Genomic DNA, 13,714 nt, shown 5'->3' on the forward strand with positions numbered 1-13,714 from the left:
TTACTCTTTCATTTGGGAAGTCACACAAGCCTGCAAGCAGAGCAGGCTCGACTACCCAGGGCCTCGCACTCCTCCCTCCTGGGCTGGTAGCCTTTCCTTCCTCTGCTCATTTCATGTGAAGAACGCCTTGATGAACCAGCAGCAGCCACTCTGCATGCAACACTGATGGTTTGGTATGAGGTCAGGCTGCTTCTGACTCGCAAATGTTAATGTTTTTAAATCAGGTCAGTTTCCTTTGAAATCAATTCAGGAACATGGAAATGTACTGTTACTTGGCAGAAATATCAAAACAAAAATGCTTCATCTGATCTCCGAAGAAACCATCAATGTGAAAGATCAGTTGTGTGAACTTCAATTATCAGTCAAGTTTGAATGAAAGCAAAATGTTGCTGTACCTCTTCCAAAGGCTAAATGTGCTTGATAATCAAAAGATTTATAAGCTTTTTCTCAGTCACAGCCATTGATGTAGACACTGGGCTCGCTAGTTGAGTTACTATTATTTGTTTGAAGTGGGCTATTCGCCCTTAGTTGAACCTTTAATAATAATCCTTCCATCACTTCCCTACCTCAGGTCCCACCCGCTATTTGCAGTGCTGACCTTTAAAGCAGGAAGTTACTGTTAACACAGCTCCAGCAGCTGCGACGACAACCTGCTTTACAGCATTTTTCTCATCAAGTGCAGCTCTTGTGCACACTTTCCTTCCCGACTCGCTGCACATGCTCCACCTCGCACATACTCGAGTTTAGATTATGGGGTCTGGCACTTAAAGTGATGACTTCAGTTGACGGCAACGGAGTCAAGCGAAAGACTGAGCTGGCCTCGCTGTTTGATGACAACTGCACATTACAAATTTTCATTCTGCATGATTTTCATTGACTGCGAACAGCGAAGGGAGAATATTACATAAACCTCTGATGTAATTTTCTGAGCATGACTCAAAGCACTGGGGAACCCCACGCAGAAGACACATCTCAAAGCTGGTTTCTTTAAGAAAAGACAACATTGCATACATTTATTAGGGATGGACGCCAATTCCAATACATGCAAATCACCACTGTCCTTTAAATGTAGTGTTGACATTATTGCAAACACTTGTCTCCCTGCTGTTTTGTGTATTATATTTTTATTATCTTAGGATAAAAAAAACATTAACAATTACATGGGATGCCTTGTTCTGCATAATTTAACGTATACACAGTGGGAACAGGAATGGCAATGCTTTAGACATCATCACAGCCTCTTCATAACCCCACCCACCCCCAACCCACTGCCCGCATGCAGTTTGCACTGCACAAAGGCCAAAAGTCACGTGAGACAGCCTGCAAAGAGCACAAGAAGCATTCACAGTAAAGGAGGATAGGAACAAGGATAGGATGGAGGGGAGGGAGGGAGGGAGAGTAAAAGATGAGAGGAGAAGGGGGGGGGGAGGAAAAGAGAGGGAGTGAAACAAAGTGACTGCAGCACTGGCCTTGGTTTAGACAGGAGAAGGAGCAGCATAGTCCTAGTATATCATTCTAACTTCTCCCACACTTCAACTCCCGTCTCCTGATTGTGGTACTCTTTCCATTGTCTTTGACACAAAAAAGTTTGTTTATATATGCATGTATATATGTATATACATATACGTATGTATATATATATAAACACATTTTTATAGCTACAGCACCTTTTCCCATGGGGCAACAGTGTCAATACCTCGCACATGGTACATGGCCGTGCCAAAGAAAAAAAGAAAAATAAAAAAACAATATATTGGTCAGGATATTTATCTTTTTTTCCCTAAAATTGGCATTTGACATGATGATATTCTATTGCCGTCTGGGGGAGGGAAGGGACAAAGGTTCTTCTTTTGAGTTTATATTCAAGTTTTCTCCTTTTTTTCTGGTGTATAATTTCTTCTTTTCCTGTTTAAAAAGAGTTCACACTTTTGTGATTTGCGTGTGCTGCTCTTCATCAAAAGGTTCATTTTCCGGATCAGAGTCAGTGGTGTCAGAGTATCGATAATGGTCTGGCTCATTGTCGCTAACGTCCGGGGTGACGGATGTCGAAGTGCTTGCCTCAGAATTCGAAGGCTCCTCCACGGCTTTCGTAAAATACAACTTCACCTGGGAATGGGAATTAAAGACAACTGACTTCAGTCTGTGAACTGAAAATATTCATAAACAAACCTTATCATTGCTCTGTTAACTGAATCCTGCCAGCTTCTGTCACTGCTTACCTTGAAGTTTGGCGAGAAGTAGCGGTTAGCTTTGTCTTTGTTGGCCTTGTCCAAGTCGTTCTTAGTGAGCGTCAGGATGAGGTAGTCCCTGTCGCTGTCCCTGCAGCTGTCCCTGCTCTCGGCGCGCTGTGGCTGCGTCGGTAGCTGTGGCTGTGGCTGTGGCTGTGACTGCAGCTGCCCCTGGCCCGGTCCGGGTCCCCCCTGCTGGCTCTCCGCGTTGTTCACCGCCCCGTTCTCCATCTTTTCCCCGCTCTCCTCTGGTCCAGGGATGAAGAAGGTGTTCACCCAGAAGTGAAACATTTTGTCCTGGGGGGCAGAGATGACGAGAGAGGAGATGAGCAACTAGGGTTTTGATTTAATTTGAGGGCTCATATTTTCCTTGTTGTAAAATAAAAATAAATAAATAAATAAAAACTGCTCACAAATTAATTTAAAGAAAGAAAAAGGCTCACATTCCTAAAACATCCAGCTGTATTAGATCATTCCTGAGTCTTTAGCCACTGTAGTTTTTAAGCAAACATAACTCAAAATAGGGCCTTTGACCATTTTTAGCCACTGATTAATGCAGTTGTTGCGTTAGTGAGAGTTTACAGCAGGAGGGAGGTGACTGTGGGATTGAGTGCTCTCGCTCATGGTTCTGAAGAACATGCCAACAAGTCTGACACAGTGGGACACTGATGTGTTTTTATCATTTTTGGACAACAAAAGCAGACTTTGGTACATTTTTAGGTTTTGGTCTTTTCATGGGATTCATGGATAAAAACAACAACAAACTGTGAAGAAATGCTTAGGCCCACGTCTGCTTATTGTTCTTCGACGTAGCAGGCGTCATGATGATCAACATCAGAGATAAGCTCTTAATGACCGACAAGGACCGAGCAAATGAAGCTACAACGAAAACTAACCTTCTTCATCATCTTATTTTGTTTATGAAAGAACTCCACTTTGATGTCTCCACAAACTGGCAGCGGCTGGGGGAATTCGAAAAACATGTGCTTGTCCTCACGCCGCGTGTGAGCGGGGTGCGACGTGTGAATCTTCACTTTCAGCTGGTACACCACAAACTGGGGATCTGCAAAAAAACAAAAAAGTTGACGTTGCACAGGGAGGGGGAGGGTGGGGTGAGATTATGAGATTTGTGAGGAGATGAGAAAGAAAACACAAGGAGAAGAGGAGTGAGTGACAGAGGAGCGGGGAGTGAATCAAGGGAGCAAGACAGGATACCAGTGTTATTACATGACAAAAGAAACACAGCACCCCCAAACATTTTACAAAACATTACATTAAAATTAAAGAGGAGAAAGGGGAAAAGTTACAGAACACAAAATGTAACACCCAAAGAGACCCAGAACCAGAGACACAGGACCCTATTCTGATACAGTCACGGTTTGGTCTTGGACCAGCGCAACACGTTGCATATAGAAGAATTTTAACCCTTCCTTCTTCCTGTCAGGGTGGGGGTGGTGTTGGAGATGACTTCATATGCCTCTAAGCTAGTCGTATCCTGCTAGGCAATATGTCTACCTCAGACTGCTCCTGCCTGGTGGATCTCTGGGGCCATATGAAAGCAAATGAGTGAAATAATAATAATGGATGAAAGGCTCATTTACCCCAATGCCAATTCCCTTTCTTGAAGCCCTGAGGGGTCGGCTCGGTCCTGTTTTTAACGGTACTGTCCCCTTAGAGAGAAAGAAGGAGATTATCACAAGCAGGGCCTAGCTGGCCTGTCAGGGGCTTGACAGCACAGCAGGCACAAACACAAGAGCTCTACACCAATATTTACAGATATTTGCATCTACATAGCTTTTCTTAAAAACAACATACAATACGTGGCTTAAAGTGGAGGTGTGCACCTTATACATCTGATATGTTGTGAGATACACAAATGGGAGGGAAGAAGGGGGGGGGGGGGGGGGCATTTGAGACTGATGAAAATCTCAAGACCATTAAACACTGGATTCAGCAAGCAGAAATGTGTGATGTTGAGTTATTTGTAACAGTTTAATTGAGCTAGCTTCTCCTCTTATTGCTGCATTGAGCTAAACCCTGAGGCTGGAAAAAGGGTGATGTGTGTGTACATGTATTAAGACATCAAACTCAGAATAGGGCCTTTTTAAAAGGGAGAGTTAGGAGGAAAGAGAAGGATCAATACAGTCAGAGCTGCTCAGCACAGTCAGGTGTTAGGGTGAAAAAGCCACAGAAACGAAAGAAGAGGAGGCGTTTTTTTTTTTTTGACTGATAGTTAAAAATGGACAAAAAAAAAAAAAAAAAAAAAGCACAACATTGTGTGACTCAGACACAATTGAGCAGAAAAAAGGACTGTTTGACACCTTCGCCTCCAGAGGCCGTAACAGAGCACTATTAAACTACTAAAAATAGTTTTCTATATACAGTAAAATACACAGCACTAACATGTTGAGAAGATATGGACATGGACAGTGGAAATACACTTCTGCTGAAAGACTAAAGGTGAAAAGGTGTCATTATCTGCTTAGACATTTTACTCAAGGTCTCACAGACATGTCAGTGGTATTTCAGAGGATGTGGAAAGCTCAGTCAGTATTGATGTTGTTAAAGTTTTGGTTTCGGCACGCTTTTCAAATACAGCTTTTTCTCAGACTGACTGCTTTGTGTCTGTGTCACTCTGCCACCGTACACAGGGGACAACAAGTGCCACTGTTTGCATACACACAATTTTACAACAATGTCATACCACTCATGCTCCGAGCAAACATGCAGTGATGTGTAAATACTCATGAACTACAGTAAATTATTAACCCTCAAGTGCTCTGCTATTGTATGTGAAATTAAAAATCACTGACCAAAACAGTGAAGTCCTCTGCCGACTTTTAATTACTTCCTGGTTACGTGTAAATAAAGCACAGGGCTTATGTAGCTGCTACAGAACGATCCAGTGTGAGTGTAGAGTTAAAGTGTGCATATTGTAATTCCTCTCAAAAAAGTAGAAATGAATAAATGATCACAGACTCCTCCTGAGGCAGCTCACTAAATTCAAAAACAATGGCTAAAATGGCTAAAGAGTTAAGACATTCACATGATTTAAAAAAAAAAAAAAAAACAAAAAAAACACACACACACACACACACACACAGAGACACACACACACACACACACACACACACACACACACACCAAATGCCACCAATTTGTTTCCATGTACTATTCTTTGGTGAGAAATGCCACAGAAAAAAACAAAAAAAAAAAACAAAAAAAAACATCCTATGACCCTAATAACATTTGAAAATTCCATTATAGCAAACACCAGGGATTTGATTTTGGCAGAGAATAAGTTGGCCATGTTGTAAGCAGCAACAAGAGGACCTGATCAATAAGAAGCTGCTCTTTTTAGTCAAAAGGTCCAAAAATAATGCAGCAAATTCAGCCACACTTGATTTGGTTTTAAAACTGCAGCAGAGGACGACTCAACTATACCATAGGTGACCTGCTCTGTTCTATGGTGCTAAACTGCAGCGTGGGTGAGCCCTACAGTGCACAACACATCCAAGGCTCTTGTTCCGTTTGAACAGCGGCGTGCATGCCTACGCCCTAGTTTGGAGTTATAGTTGAACATAAGTGTGACTCACTGCAGGTGCCCCCACTGAACATAGGGAGAGTCTCGAACACCATTTTGTGGAAGAGGAGCGCCACCGGCTTGTACTCTAGCTGGTTCTTCAGTAGGTAGCTGTAGTAGTAGACGTAGCGGCGCTGGCTCGGGATCGTTACTCCCTGCAACAACAGGAGCAATGGTTAGAAATCCTGAAATGAGGTTCTCTTTTTTTCCTGTGTGTGCTCAACTGTTTGCAACTAAAGCTGCAACTGGAAATTAATAGACAGCTGTTTTGGTAACGAGATAATTGGCTGAGTCACTTTCCAAACCAAAATATCACCAGCGACCAGATTCTTAAAAGTGAGGATTTTCTGCTTTTAATATATTTGGACTCTGGTCCAGCAATGTAATAAGACATTTTCACAATCTTCCTAAATTAAATACCACATTTAATCAAGAAAATAATCAGCAGACTAACGTACAATGCAAGTAATCTGTTGCAGCCCTGTTTGCAACAGTTGATCTGGGCTGATGAGGAGCTGCTGTGTTGCGACGTGTGGTCTCTGACGATCGACTCACCTTCTTGTCCCTTGTCCTGACTTCACCGTAAAAGTCAAGCGCTTCTTGGGCCTCGAGGAATTTGCGGCGATGGAGGAGATAGGCGCAGATCATGACTCCAGTGCGGCCCTTCCCGGCCTTACAGTGGATGGCCGCCACGTGATTGTCATCCTCACTGAGCCACTGGTCCAGGTCTTCACAAAACGGCTTAATTAGCTCCAGCTGAGGAGGGTTGTGGTCTTCGAAGGGGTACTGTGCAACTGATGCGTGACGGGATGCAGGCCCACGCAGAGTTGTAACGAGAGAGGGGAGGATTGCGGACAGGAACACAGCGGCAGACAGCGGAGAGGAGACGAGACAGGGAGGAAGACACAGTGGACATTTTGTGAGATTTTCACGACACCGTGTCAGCGGGCTTTTAGGTCTGGCTTGTTTTTTTTTTTGTTTTTTTTTTTTTTTGAAGAGGGAGAGCATCTATAGAACATATAAAGCAGCCTACCTCTGCAGTTAAATTTGGCAGCATCGTAGTGTCTTTCTGCGCAGCTGAAATGGAAAAGAACAGAATCCAGTTAGCGATCAAACAGAGGAAGTTAGTGAGTAAACAAAGAGCAGCTCAGGTACGAGCAACATCTGGAGTACTTACAGGTTGTAGATTTTGTAATGGTTTTTATGTTTTGAATCCAAAAACCTGTTTCCAGCGGGGGGAAAGCAGACAGATAAAATATATTTATTACATCATTAAACAAATTAAAACAGCCAGTGACAAATAAATAAGCACAAATATTCTGTAATAAAAATGTCTTTCTCTTCTGCTTTTTTATGATCACAAAGCAGAAGCAGAGGCAACGCAACTCACCGTACTACATCGTCTATATTGTTTCTGTACACGCCTTCGAGTCTCTCTGCAGGAAAGCCCATGGCAATGATGTTTGGGTAGATATCTGTGCAGAGTCAAGGAAATGTACACAGTGCATGCCTGTGGAAAACAAGCTTTTACAGAAAAGTAAGTGCTATGACTGAGGCGCCCAGCACCACACATTTAATGGCAAATTCTGACAGCTGTTTTTTAAAGAAATAAAAATCTGTTCATTTAAGTCTTTAGCCGTTAGAGCACAATTACAAGAATGCAGAGATGAGCGGCAGAGCATGTGTCAGCCAATGTCAATATGAGGGCGTCATAGTTATGGATAGATAGGAGGTTTGCTGGTCTGTGTGTGTGTGTGTGTGTGTGTGTGTGTGTGTGTGCGTGTGTGTGCTCGTGTGTTGTGACAGATGGCCTTGACAGTGAGAAGCAGGCAGAGAGGACAGGAGTAACAGCGCTCCTGCTTGAGCCAGGCCCACATGTGGGTGCACGAGGAGAGTCTCCGCTCCCTGACCTGCATGTATTTTTAGAGCCCAAAGTTATATTGGGATGATCGCAAATGTTCGGCTTATCTCTCTTTCGAGCTCAGCCGGACCAATTTGAATATCTAAGAGTTTGAATGCAGGCAACATGAAGATGCACAGGTAGGAAAAAAAAAAAAAAATGTCATCAAACAAGAATCCTTTGTGTCCTGACTTGCAGGTTGCAGGTGCAACAGGAGGTAGTTGTGCTTCTGTAATATTCAGCGATGGACAAGACACAAGTAGAACCACACACACACACACACACACACACACACACACACACACACACCACTCTGAGTTCAGCTTCTGCTTGCACCACCTTGCGCATGCTGCTCCTCGTCTGCGTTTCAAGTTGCCTTACATCATCAAACGTGGCTCCACAATTCAGAGCAGGATAGTGATGGAAAATGTCACGGCCAATTATATGCCAACATACATTCAACCTTAAAAAGGCACAAATCAGTGTCATGTTGCAGCGAAAGGAATAATTGAGTTGGCATGCATGTCTCTGAGGCTTGCCTGCAACGCCTACCTGTAACTGAAGTCTGCTTGTCGCCATAAGCTGTGGGATTTCACACTTTAACCACCGACTAAAGGGCAACCTTTTCTTACACTTCCTGTGCTACGGTATCAAAAATAGAAAAGCTGAATATTTCAAATTAGATGCGTCTTTTTGAACAGACCTTATTTTTCCAGAGTCAAATCACTTTTTAACTGGTCAGAAAAATTTGACACACACGTCTGACAACTCTGGTGAGAAAGTGCAGCTGGCTCTACGCAATCTCCATTTTTGCTTGTGTGCACACATACAAGTACCTGCACATGTGAAAAAACACACAAGTAAAAAGCCTTTATCGTGGTACACACACAGCTCATTGTTCAATCAGCAGACCTGCTGGTAAAGAAAAAATGTTGGACTCCAGAACAAGCAGTCGAGGTTAACTGTACGACAACGGACACATATACAAAGATTAATGCAATTCCAAACATTTCTGGATGGCGGTTTTCAATAAAGCCCTGTGAGAGGAATTCAATAAGTGCCTTATTGCAGCTTCGTGCAGCCGAGGTATGCTCAACACAGGACTTGATGCATGAATTCAACAAAGCCCAATTGCAAATCTATCATATTATTTGCCACGCTACCTTCCCAGTAGCTCACACCACAGTAGCCTATATGTACATACTGTGCCATAATCCCTTCCATTAATGCCTCAAAGACCTAATTAGGAGCAAAATACAGGTTTTCTATGCTATTTAATGGGTTACTCTAACCCTTGGACCTACTGGCAAAGTGATCCCAGTCAGACTATTCTAAGTGTTTTGAAAAAGCTCCAGAGCTCCCAGGAGAGCCTGAGCCCAGGGCATGGGGGGCTTGGTCTCTGCAGCTGGGAGGAAACGCACATGCGGGACCCCCGACGGAAGCTCCAAGTGGGAGGGGGGAGAAAAAGAAAAAAGAAAAAGGAAAAAAAAAAAAAAAAAAAAGGAAAAAATTTGCCGTTTCAGGCACGCCTTTTCTTTAAAGCCAGCCCTGCCTCAGCTCTATGCATATGCCAAATCCACAACTGAGAACTAGAGAGGGGGGAAAAGGGAGAGTGGGAACCAGCAAGCGCTGAGCGAGGAGGGGGTGGGGAGGACAGGAAAGGAGGAGAGCAGAGGAAAGGGGGCAAGCAGAGGGAGGGAGAATTAGAGTGGGAGTAGTAAAGAAAAAGAGCAAAGGAGAGGTGGTGGGTTGAGAGGGTAAGAGAGGGAGAGAGCACTCAGACAGCAACGCTGATACAAGATCACTGGCAACTCTATTTTAAGGGCAATTCCCAGAACTGTGATACTGCATTACATAACGGCAGAGAGCCCATATTGTTTTTAGACGCCATGCCAACAATGATAAAAAGGATAGTTCGAAAGGGCCCACATCTGAGCAAGAGGAGACTTCAAGCCAAAGAAAGGTGCCACTTTTGAGTGTTGTTCCCCCCTTAAACCTGCACACCGCAGTCCTGCCTCTGACAGACATCACACAGGCTTCACCACATTACAACACCAGATGAAGAACATCTGATCAAACGTTTAGATGCACACATTTCAGCATCTGCAGTCACACAAACATCACAGCTGACACTTCAGGCCTAATCCCATTCAATATGCTTCTATCTCTAGTGGTGGTGTTAAATCAAGGCAACTCACTCAACTTCACATTTCCATTCTTTGAGAAAAGAAAAAAACATGCTCAGCAATGTTATCATTGATGCCACAATCACCAGAGCAAATCCAGTCCATAAGTACAGGCCAGTTACATTTTTTACATGCTGTACAGACCTGCAACTTAGAGTAGTTTGCGCTATGGATTTATCTGCCGCATACTTTCTCTTGAATAGTTAATCATCTGCCATAGACTGTCATAAAATTGTGAAAAATGCTTATCACAATTTTTCAAATGTCTTGTTTTGTCCAACCAACAGCCCCAAACCCCAAAGATGTTCAATTTACTCAGAGGACTAAGAAATCCAGCCACTTTTCAGATTTGAGGATCTGGAGGCAGAGGATGTTTGCACTGAAAAAAACACAGAAAGGTAACAAACAAACAATGGACTGTAAAAGATTTATCTTGCAGATGTATCTGTGTGGACTGATTAGCCTCTAAATCGACTACTTTGTTTCAGCTCTAAAACCAGAAATATCACCCACAGGCTGAAAAGGCGGTTTGACATCCTGAAACAAAGTCAAGTGCACATCGTTTGCAACCATGACCCATGTCACAGAAAAGAGTTTGTATTTAGTTGGCCACAGTAAACCACATCACCTGCTAATCTAGTTTAGCCCAAGCCAAATAAGTAAAAGTACCAACTTTAGTACCAGCGATGCAGCACCAGGGAACCAGGTCAACTATTATCAGTGGTAATAAATGAGAAATGAGTCCTGCAGAAAGGCCTGAAATAGCAATACTTAAATCTGGAAATGATCCTATCTCCATAAATGGAAAGGAGAACGTTAATTTGATTTTTCAAAGATTTGTTGGAAATCCATCAATGTGTACTCACCCATAGAGGACACAGGAGGTGAGGCAAGGTGAGAGTAAGCTTACACAATTTTGCCATCATAAACCAGAGACCTACCCTATAATGAAGTGACACATACTCTAGACAGATGTGTCTACATAAAAAATATTAAATAGAAAGACATTTCAAGATAAATACAGATAAGATCTCCCTGCATCCAATCACCAACTGATTAAAAAAAAAAAAGAAAAAAAAAAGAAAATGAAAAAAAAAAAGGAATTAATGCCACTAACAATTTCACAAGCCCAAACTAGGTCCACTGTTGGATTAAATGTCCCGTCTTTTTTTTTTTTTCCTTTTTAAACACACACTTCTGTCCAGTTGAACGAGCTTTTCCTGCTACTATATGACTGTGACATTTATGCCTGCTGGTTTGACAGATCCACCATCTTTCAAACATGCTGGGTGACAGCAAAGCTGCGCTGTCTGACCAACTAGCCAGGGAGCTAAGTAGCAGCTAACTGCCTCTCATCTCTGCTTCCACTTCTTCTAACCATTAATGCAACTACTACACGTTAGTGGTGAGTGTCCGGTGTGCCGTGAAAATAAGGAACACAAGGAAGGATACATGTTAAGTCCAAGTCGAACCCATCCTCTTGATATCTCCTTTTGTTCCGGCTGACCATTTCTTTTATAATCGCGGCCATTGTAGCAGGTGACAGGAGTCTATATAGGGTAAATGATGAAAACAGGTTTTTCTAGTATAGGCTGTCCGGTCGTGTTTGTCGCAGTCAGTGGGTCTGCTCTCTGAATTTTGCAGTTCCTCGTAGAGACGTGCTAGCCCGCAGAGCTAGCGGTGGCTGCGGGTCGGATTAGACAGGCTTCCTCTGGATCATAAAGACGGGCCTCGCTCTGCTCCTCCGTGCAGGCCCGACTTTCCCAATCCTGCAATTCGTCTTGCAAACACCCCCGAATTAAATACATGCAGTTGTCCTCAGATAAACCTCTAGATGCCAGACACGATCCAAGCCGACTGCTCGGTCGTAGTTGCCGCCGCGATTGACAGCGAGATGGACGAGAGGACTCACCGGTTCCCGAAATCTGAATCCAGACGGAGCTAGCTCGCTAGCTAAGCAGCTAGCTAGCACAGCTAGCTAGCAACAATGGCTAATGCTGCCTCTTCGATCCAAAATCCTCCTAGCGATTCAACATTGTCATCATTTGATTGCCAAGAACACATCTGAAAAAAGTGACAGGCTCCACCGTAATTGTATATGAAATATACAAAGCTCAGGAATTGGCAGAGACTGGTTTGACAGCTCGGTCCCGGGGAATCATCTTCTTTTCTCGGTCCTGTCGCTCCAGCTGAACTCTCAGGCTCCCATCATGGCCTCCACCGAGGGAAAAAAAGAAGGTAGAGCAGGCTGGGATTTTAGAACAAATATCAGTCCGCCTTCACTATATAGTTCCACGGCTGAATTAAAACCAGCAGATGTAGTATCAAACAGTGGTGTATTATCAATCAATATCAGGTGTCGATTAACGGCATCTCACAGATACAGTTGATTTCACCATAAAAAGCGCAACAATCGAGTTACTTCTTGCTTCTGGCGGAAGGATAAAGTGAGTCCGCCCGCTACGCTCCCTTCTGTCAAAGTGATCACGTGTGTCTGTAATTAGGGAAGTTTCCAACATAATGTCACTTTTCGCGGTTTAAACTGTCATTTCTGGCTGTCGCAGATATATCCTTGTAACATGTCAATCCGTAACACGTTTAGTGTATTTACAGTGAAAAATGAGTATTGTCTGGCGTTAAAGCCAAACCTAAAGTCAATCCTAAATTATACCAACGCTGTTAATTGCATGGGCAATGTTATTGTTTTCACTGACCAGCAGCTTTACACACTAAAATCAAAGATACACCCATAGATTAAATTTCCATGATGACATTTTCAATAATTATAGTTATAATGATAATAGTGCTTTCACAATCACACAAAAATGATAGTGATACAAAATATTTTGTAGATGAGGGTTCAACCAAAACTGAATTTGAAGGATTTTACTGGGTTTAGATAACTGAAAAAAAGTCAATTAATCAATAAGTTGATCCACAGAAAGTGAACTGGTAATTTAGTGACTAATTAATTCTTCATCCTTTGCTTTTTTCACAATCCACCGCTTCCAGCTGCTGAAATTTAATTTTTTTGTTTGTTTTCTTATTCGTTTATAATAATAAAATGAAGCCAGCTAAGTGAAGATGTCACTTTAGTTTCTGGGTAATCGTGATGGCAATTTTCCTTATTTTCTGACATGTTTTAGACTAAACAGTCAAGTGATGAATCGAGAAACAGACTGGCAAACTAGTCCATAAAAAATAATTGTGAGTTTTTGGATGCATTTCCACCACACCAAAAGGTACTATATGGGACTATGTTCTGCCTTTCAGAAAATGGTTCTGAAGACATATTATTGTTATTTCCAAACAGAACCAGCTACACAACAAGAAGGGCTTCACATCCATGATCTTCACACCCATAATGCAAAAAAAAAAAAAAAAAAAAGTGAGGACACAATCTCTCCTAATGAACTCTATTTAAATATGAGCCCACATCTGGAACCAACAAAGCCCAAATTAACTCACATTCATGCAGGATGACTGCTGTGCAAACCATTTCAGATAAAATCTGTGATAACTCATTGACATTTTCATATTTAAATTAGCAGCCTTGCACATCAGCCTTCATGCCATCGGAGATGTGACTTGTGTGCCTGTACAGGTAGTACATCACATTTTGGGGTGCTAAAATCAGGTTAGCCTATATTTAAGAATATTAGGCCTGTAGGACACAAGAGATTTATACGTGGCTGTCCTGGTCATTTCTGAGTGACGTGACATATTGGACGTACAGTAGTTGGAGATTTTATAAAGCACTGAGGGTGCAGTTCAGCAGATTTAAATGGGGTTACCTGGAACATCGCAGATTAAATGA

General features: G+C 42.6%; 1 protein-coding gene across 2 annotated transcripts; it reads right to left on the reverse strand.

Annotated features, from left to right (window-relative positions):
- Window positions 1-982: 982 nt before the first annotated feature.
- On the reverse strand, window positions 983-12,119 carry LOC139622805 (phosphatidylinositol 3,4,5-trisphosphate 3-phosphatase and dual-specificity protein phosphatase PTEN). 2 transcript variants are annotated; one of them, XM_071480411.1, is made up of 10 exons: window positions 11,350-12,111; window positions 7,202-7,286; window positions 6,989-7,033; window positions 6,845-6,888; window positions 6,367-6,605; window positions 5,825-5,966; window positions 3,830-3,898; window positions 3,125-3,291; window positions 2,220-2,525; window positions 983-2,106 (listed from the first exon to the last, which is right to left on the reverse strand). In XM_071480411.1, exons 1-10 carry the CDS (start codon window positions 11,426-11,428, stop codon window positions 1,921-1,923), a joined length of 1,362 nt encoding a protein of 453 aa, XP_071336512.1. In that variant the 5' UTR covers window positions 11,429-12,111; the 3' UTR covers window positions 983-1,920. The 2 variants fall into 2 exon arrangements, with proteins under 2 accessions (XP_071336512.1, XP_071336513.1); XM_071480412.1 differs by lacking the exon at window positions 3,830-3,898 and having other exon boundaries at window positions 11,350-12,119.
- Window positions 12,120-13,714: the final 1,595 nt, after the last annotated feature.

Source organism: Trachinotus anak, unplaced genomic scaffold (assembly GCF_046630095.1).
Source record: "Trachinotus anak isolate AG129_WGS33_773 ecotype Australia unplaced genomic scaffold, CSIRO_AGI_Tana_v1 ptg000007l, whole genome shotgun sequence".
Taxonomy (NCBI): domain Eukaryota; kingdom Metazoa; phylum Chordata; class Actinopteri; order Carangiformes; family Carangidae; genus Trachinotus; species Trachinotus anak.

Bases quoted from the DNA above. Each gene is read 5' to 3' on its own strand.
- LOC139622805 (XM_071480411.1), bottom strand. From the start codon at position 11,428: ATGGCCGCGATTATAAAAGAAATGGTCAGCCGGAACAAAAGGAGATAT. The intron at 7,034-7,201 runs GTGAGTTGCGTT...CGCTGGAAACAG, and splicing joins AATATAGACGATGTAGTACG to GTTTTTGGATTCAAAACATA. The intron at 3,899-5,824 runs GTGAGTCACACT...TTTCTCTCTAAG, and splicing joins GTTCAGTGGGGGCACCTGCA to GGGACAGTACCGTTAAAAAC.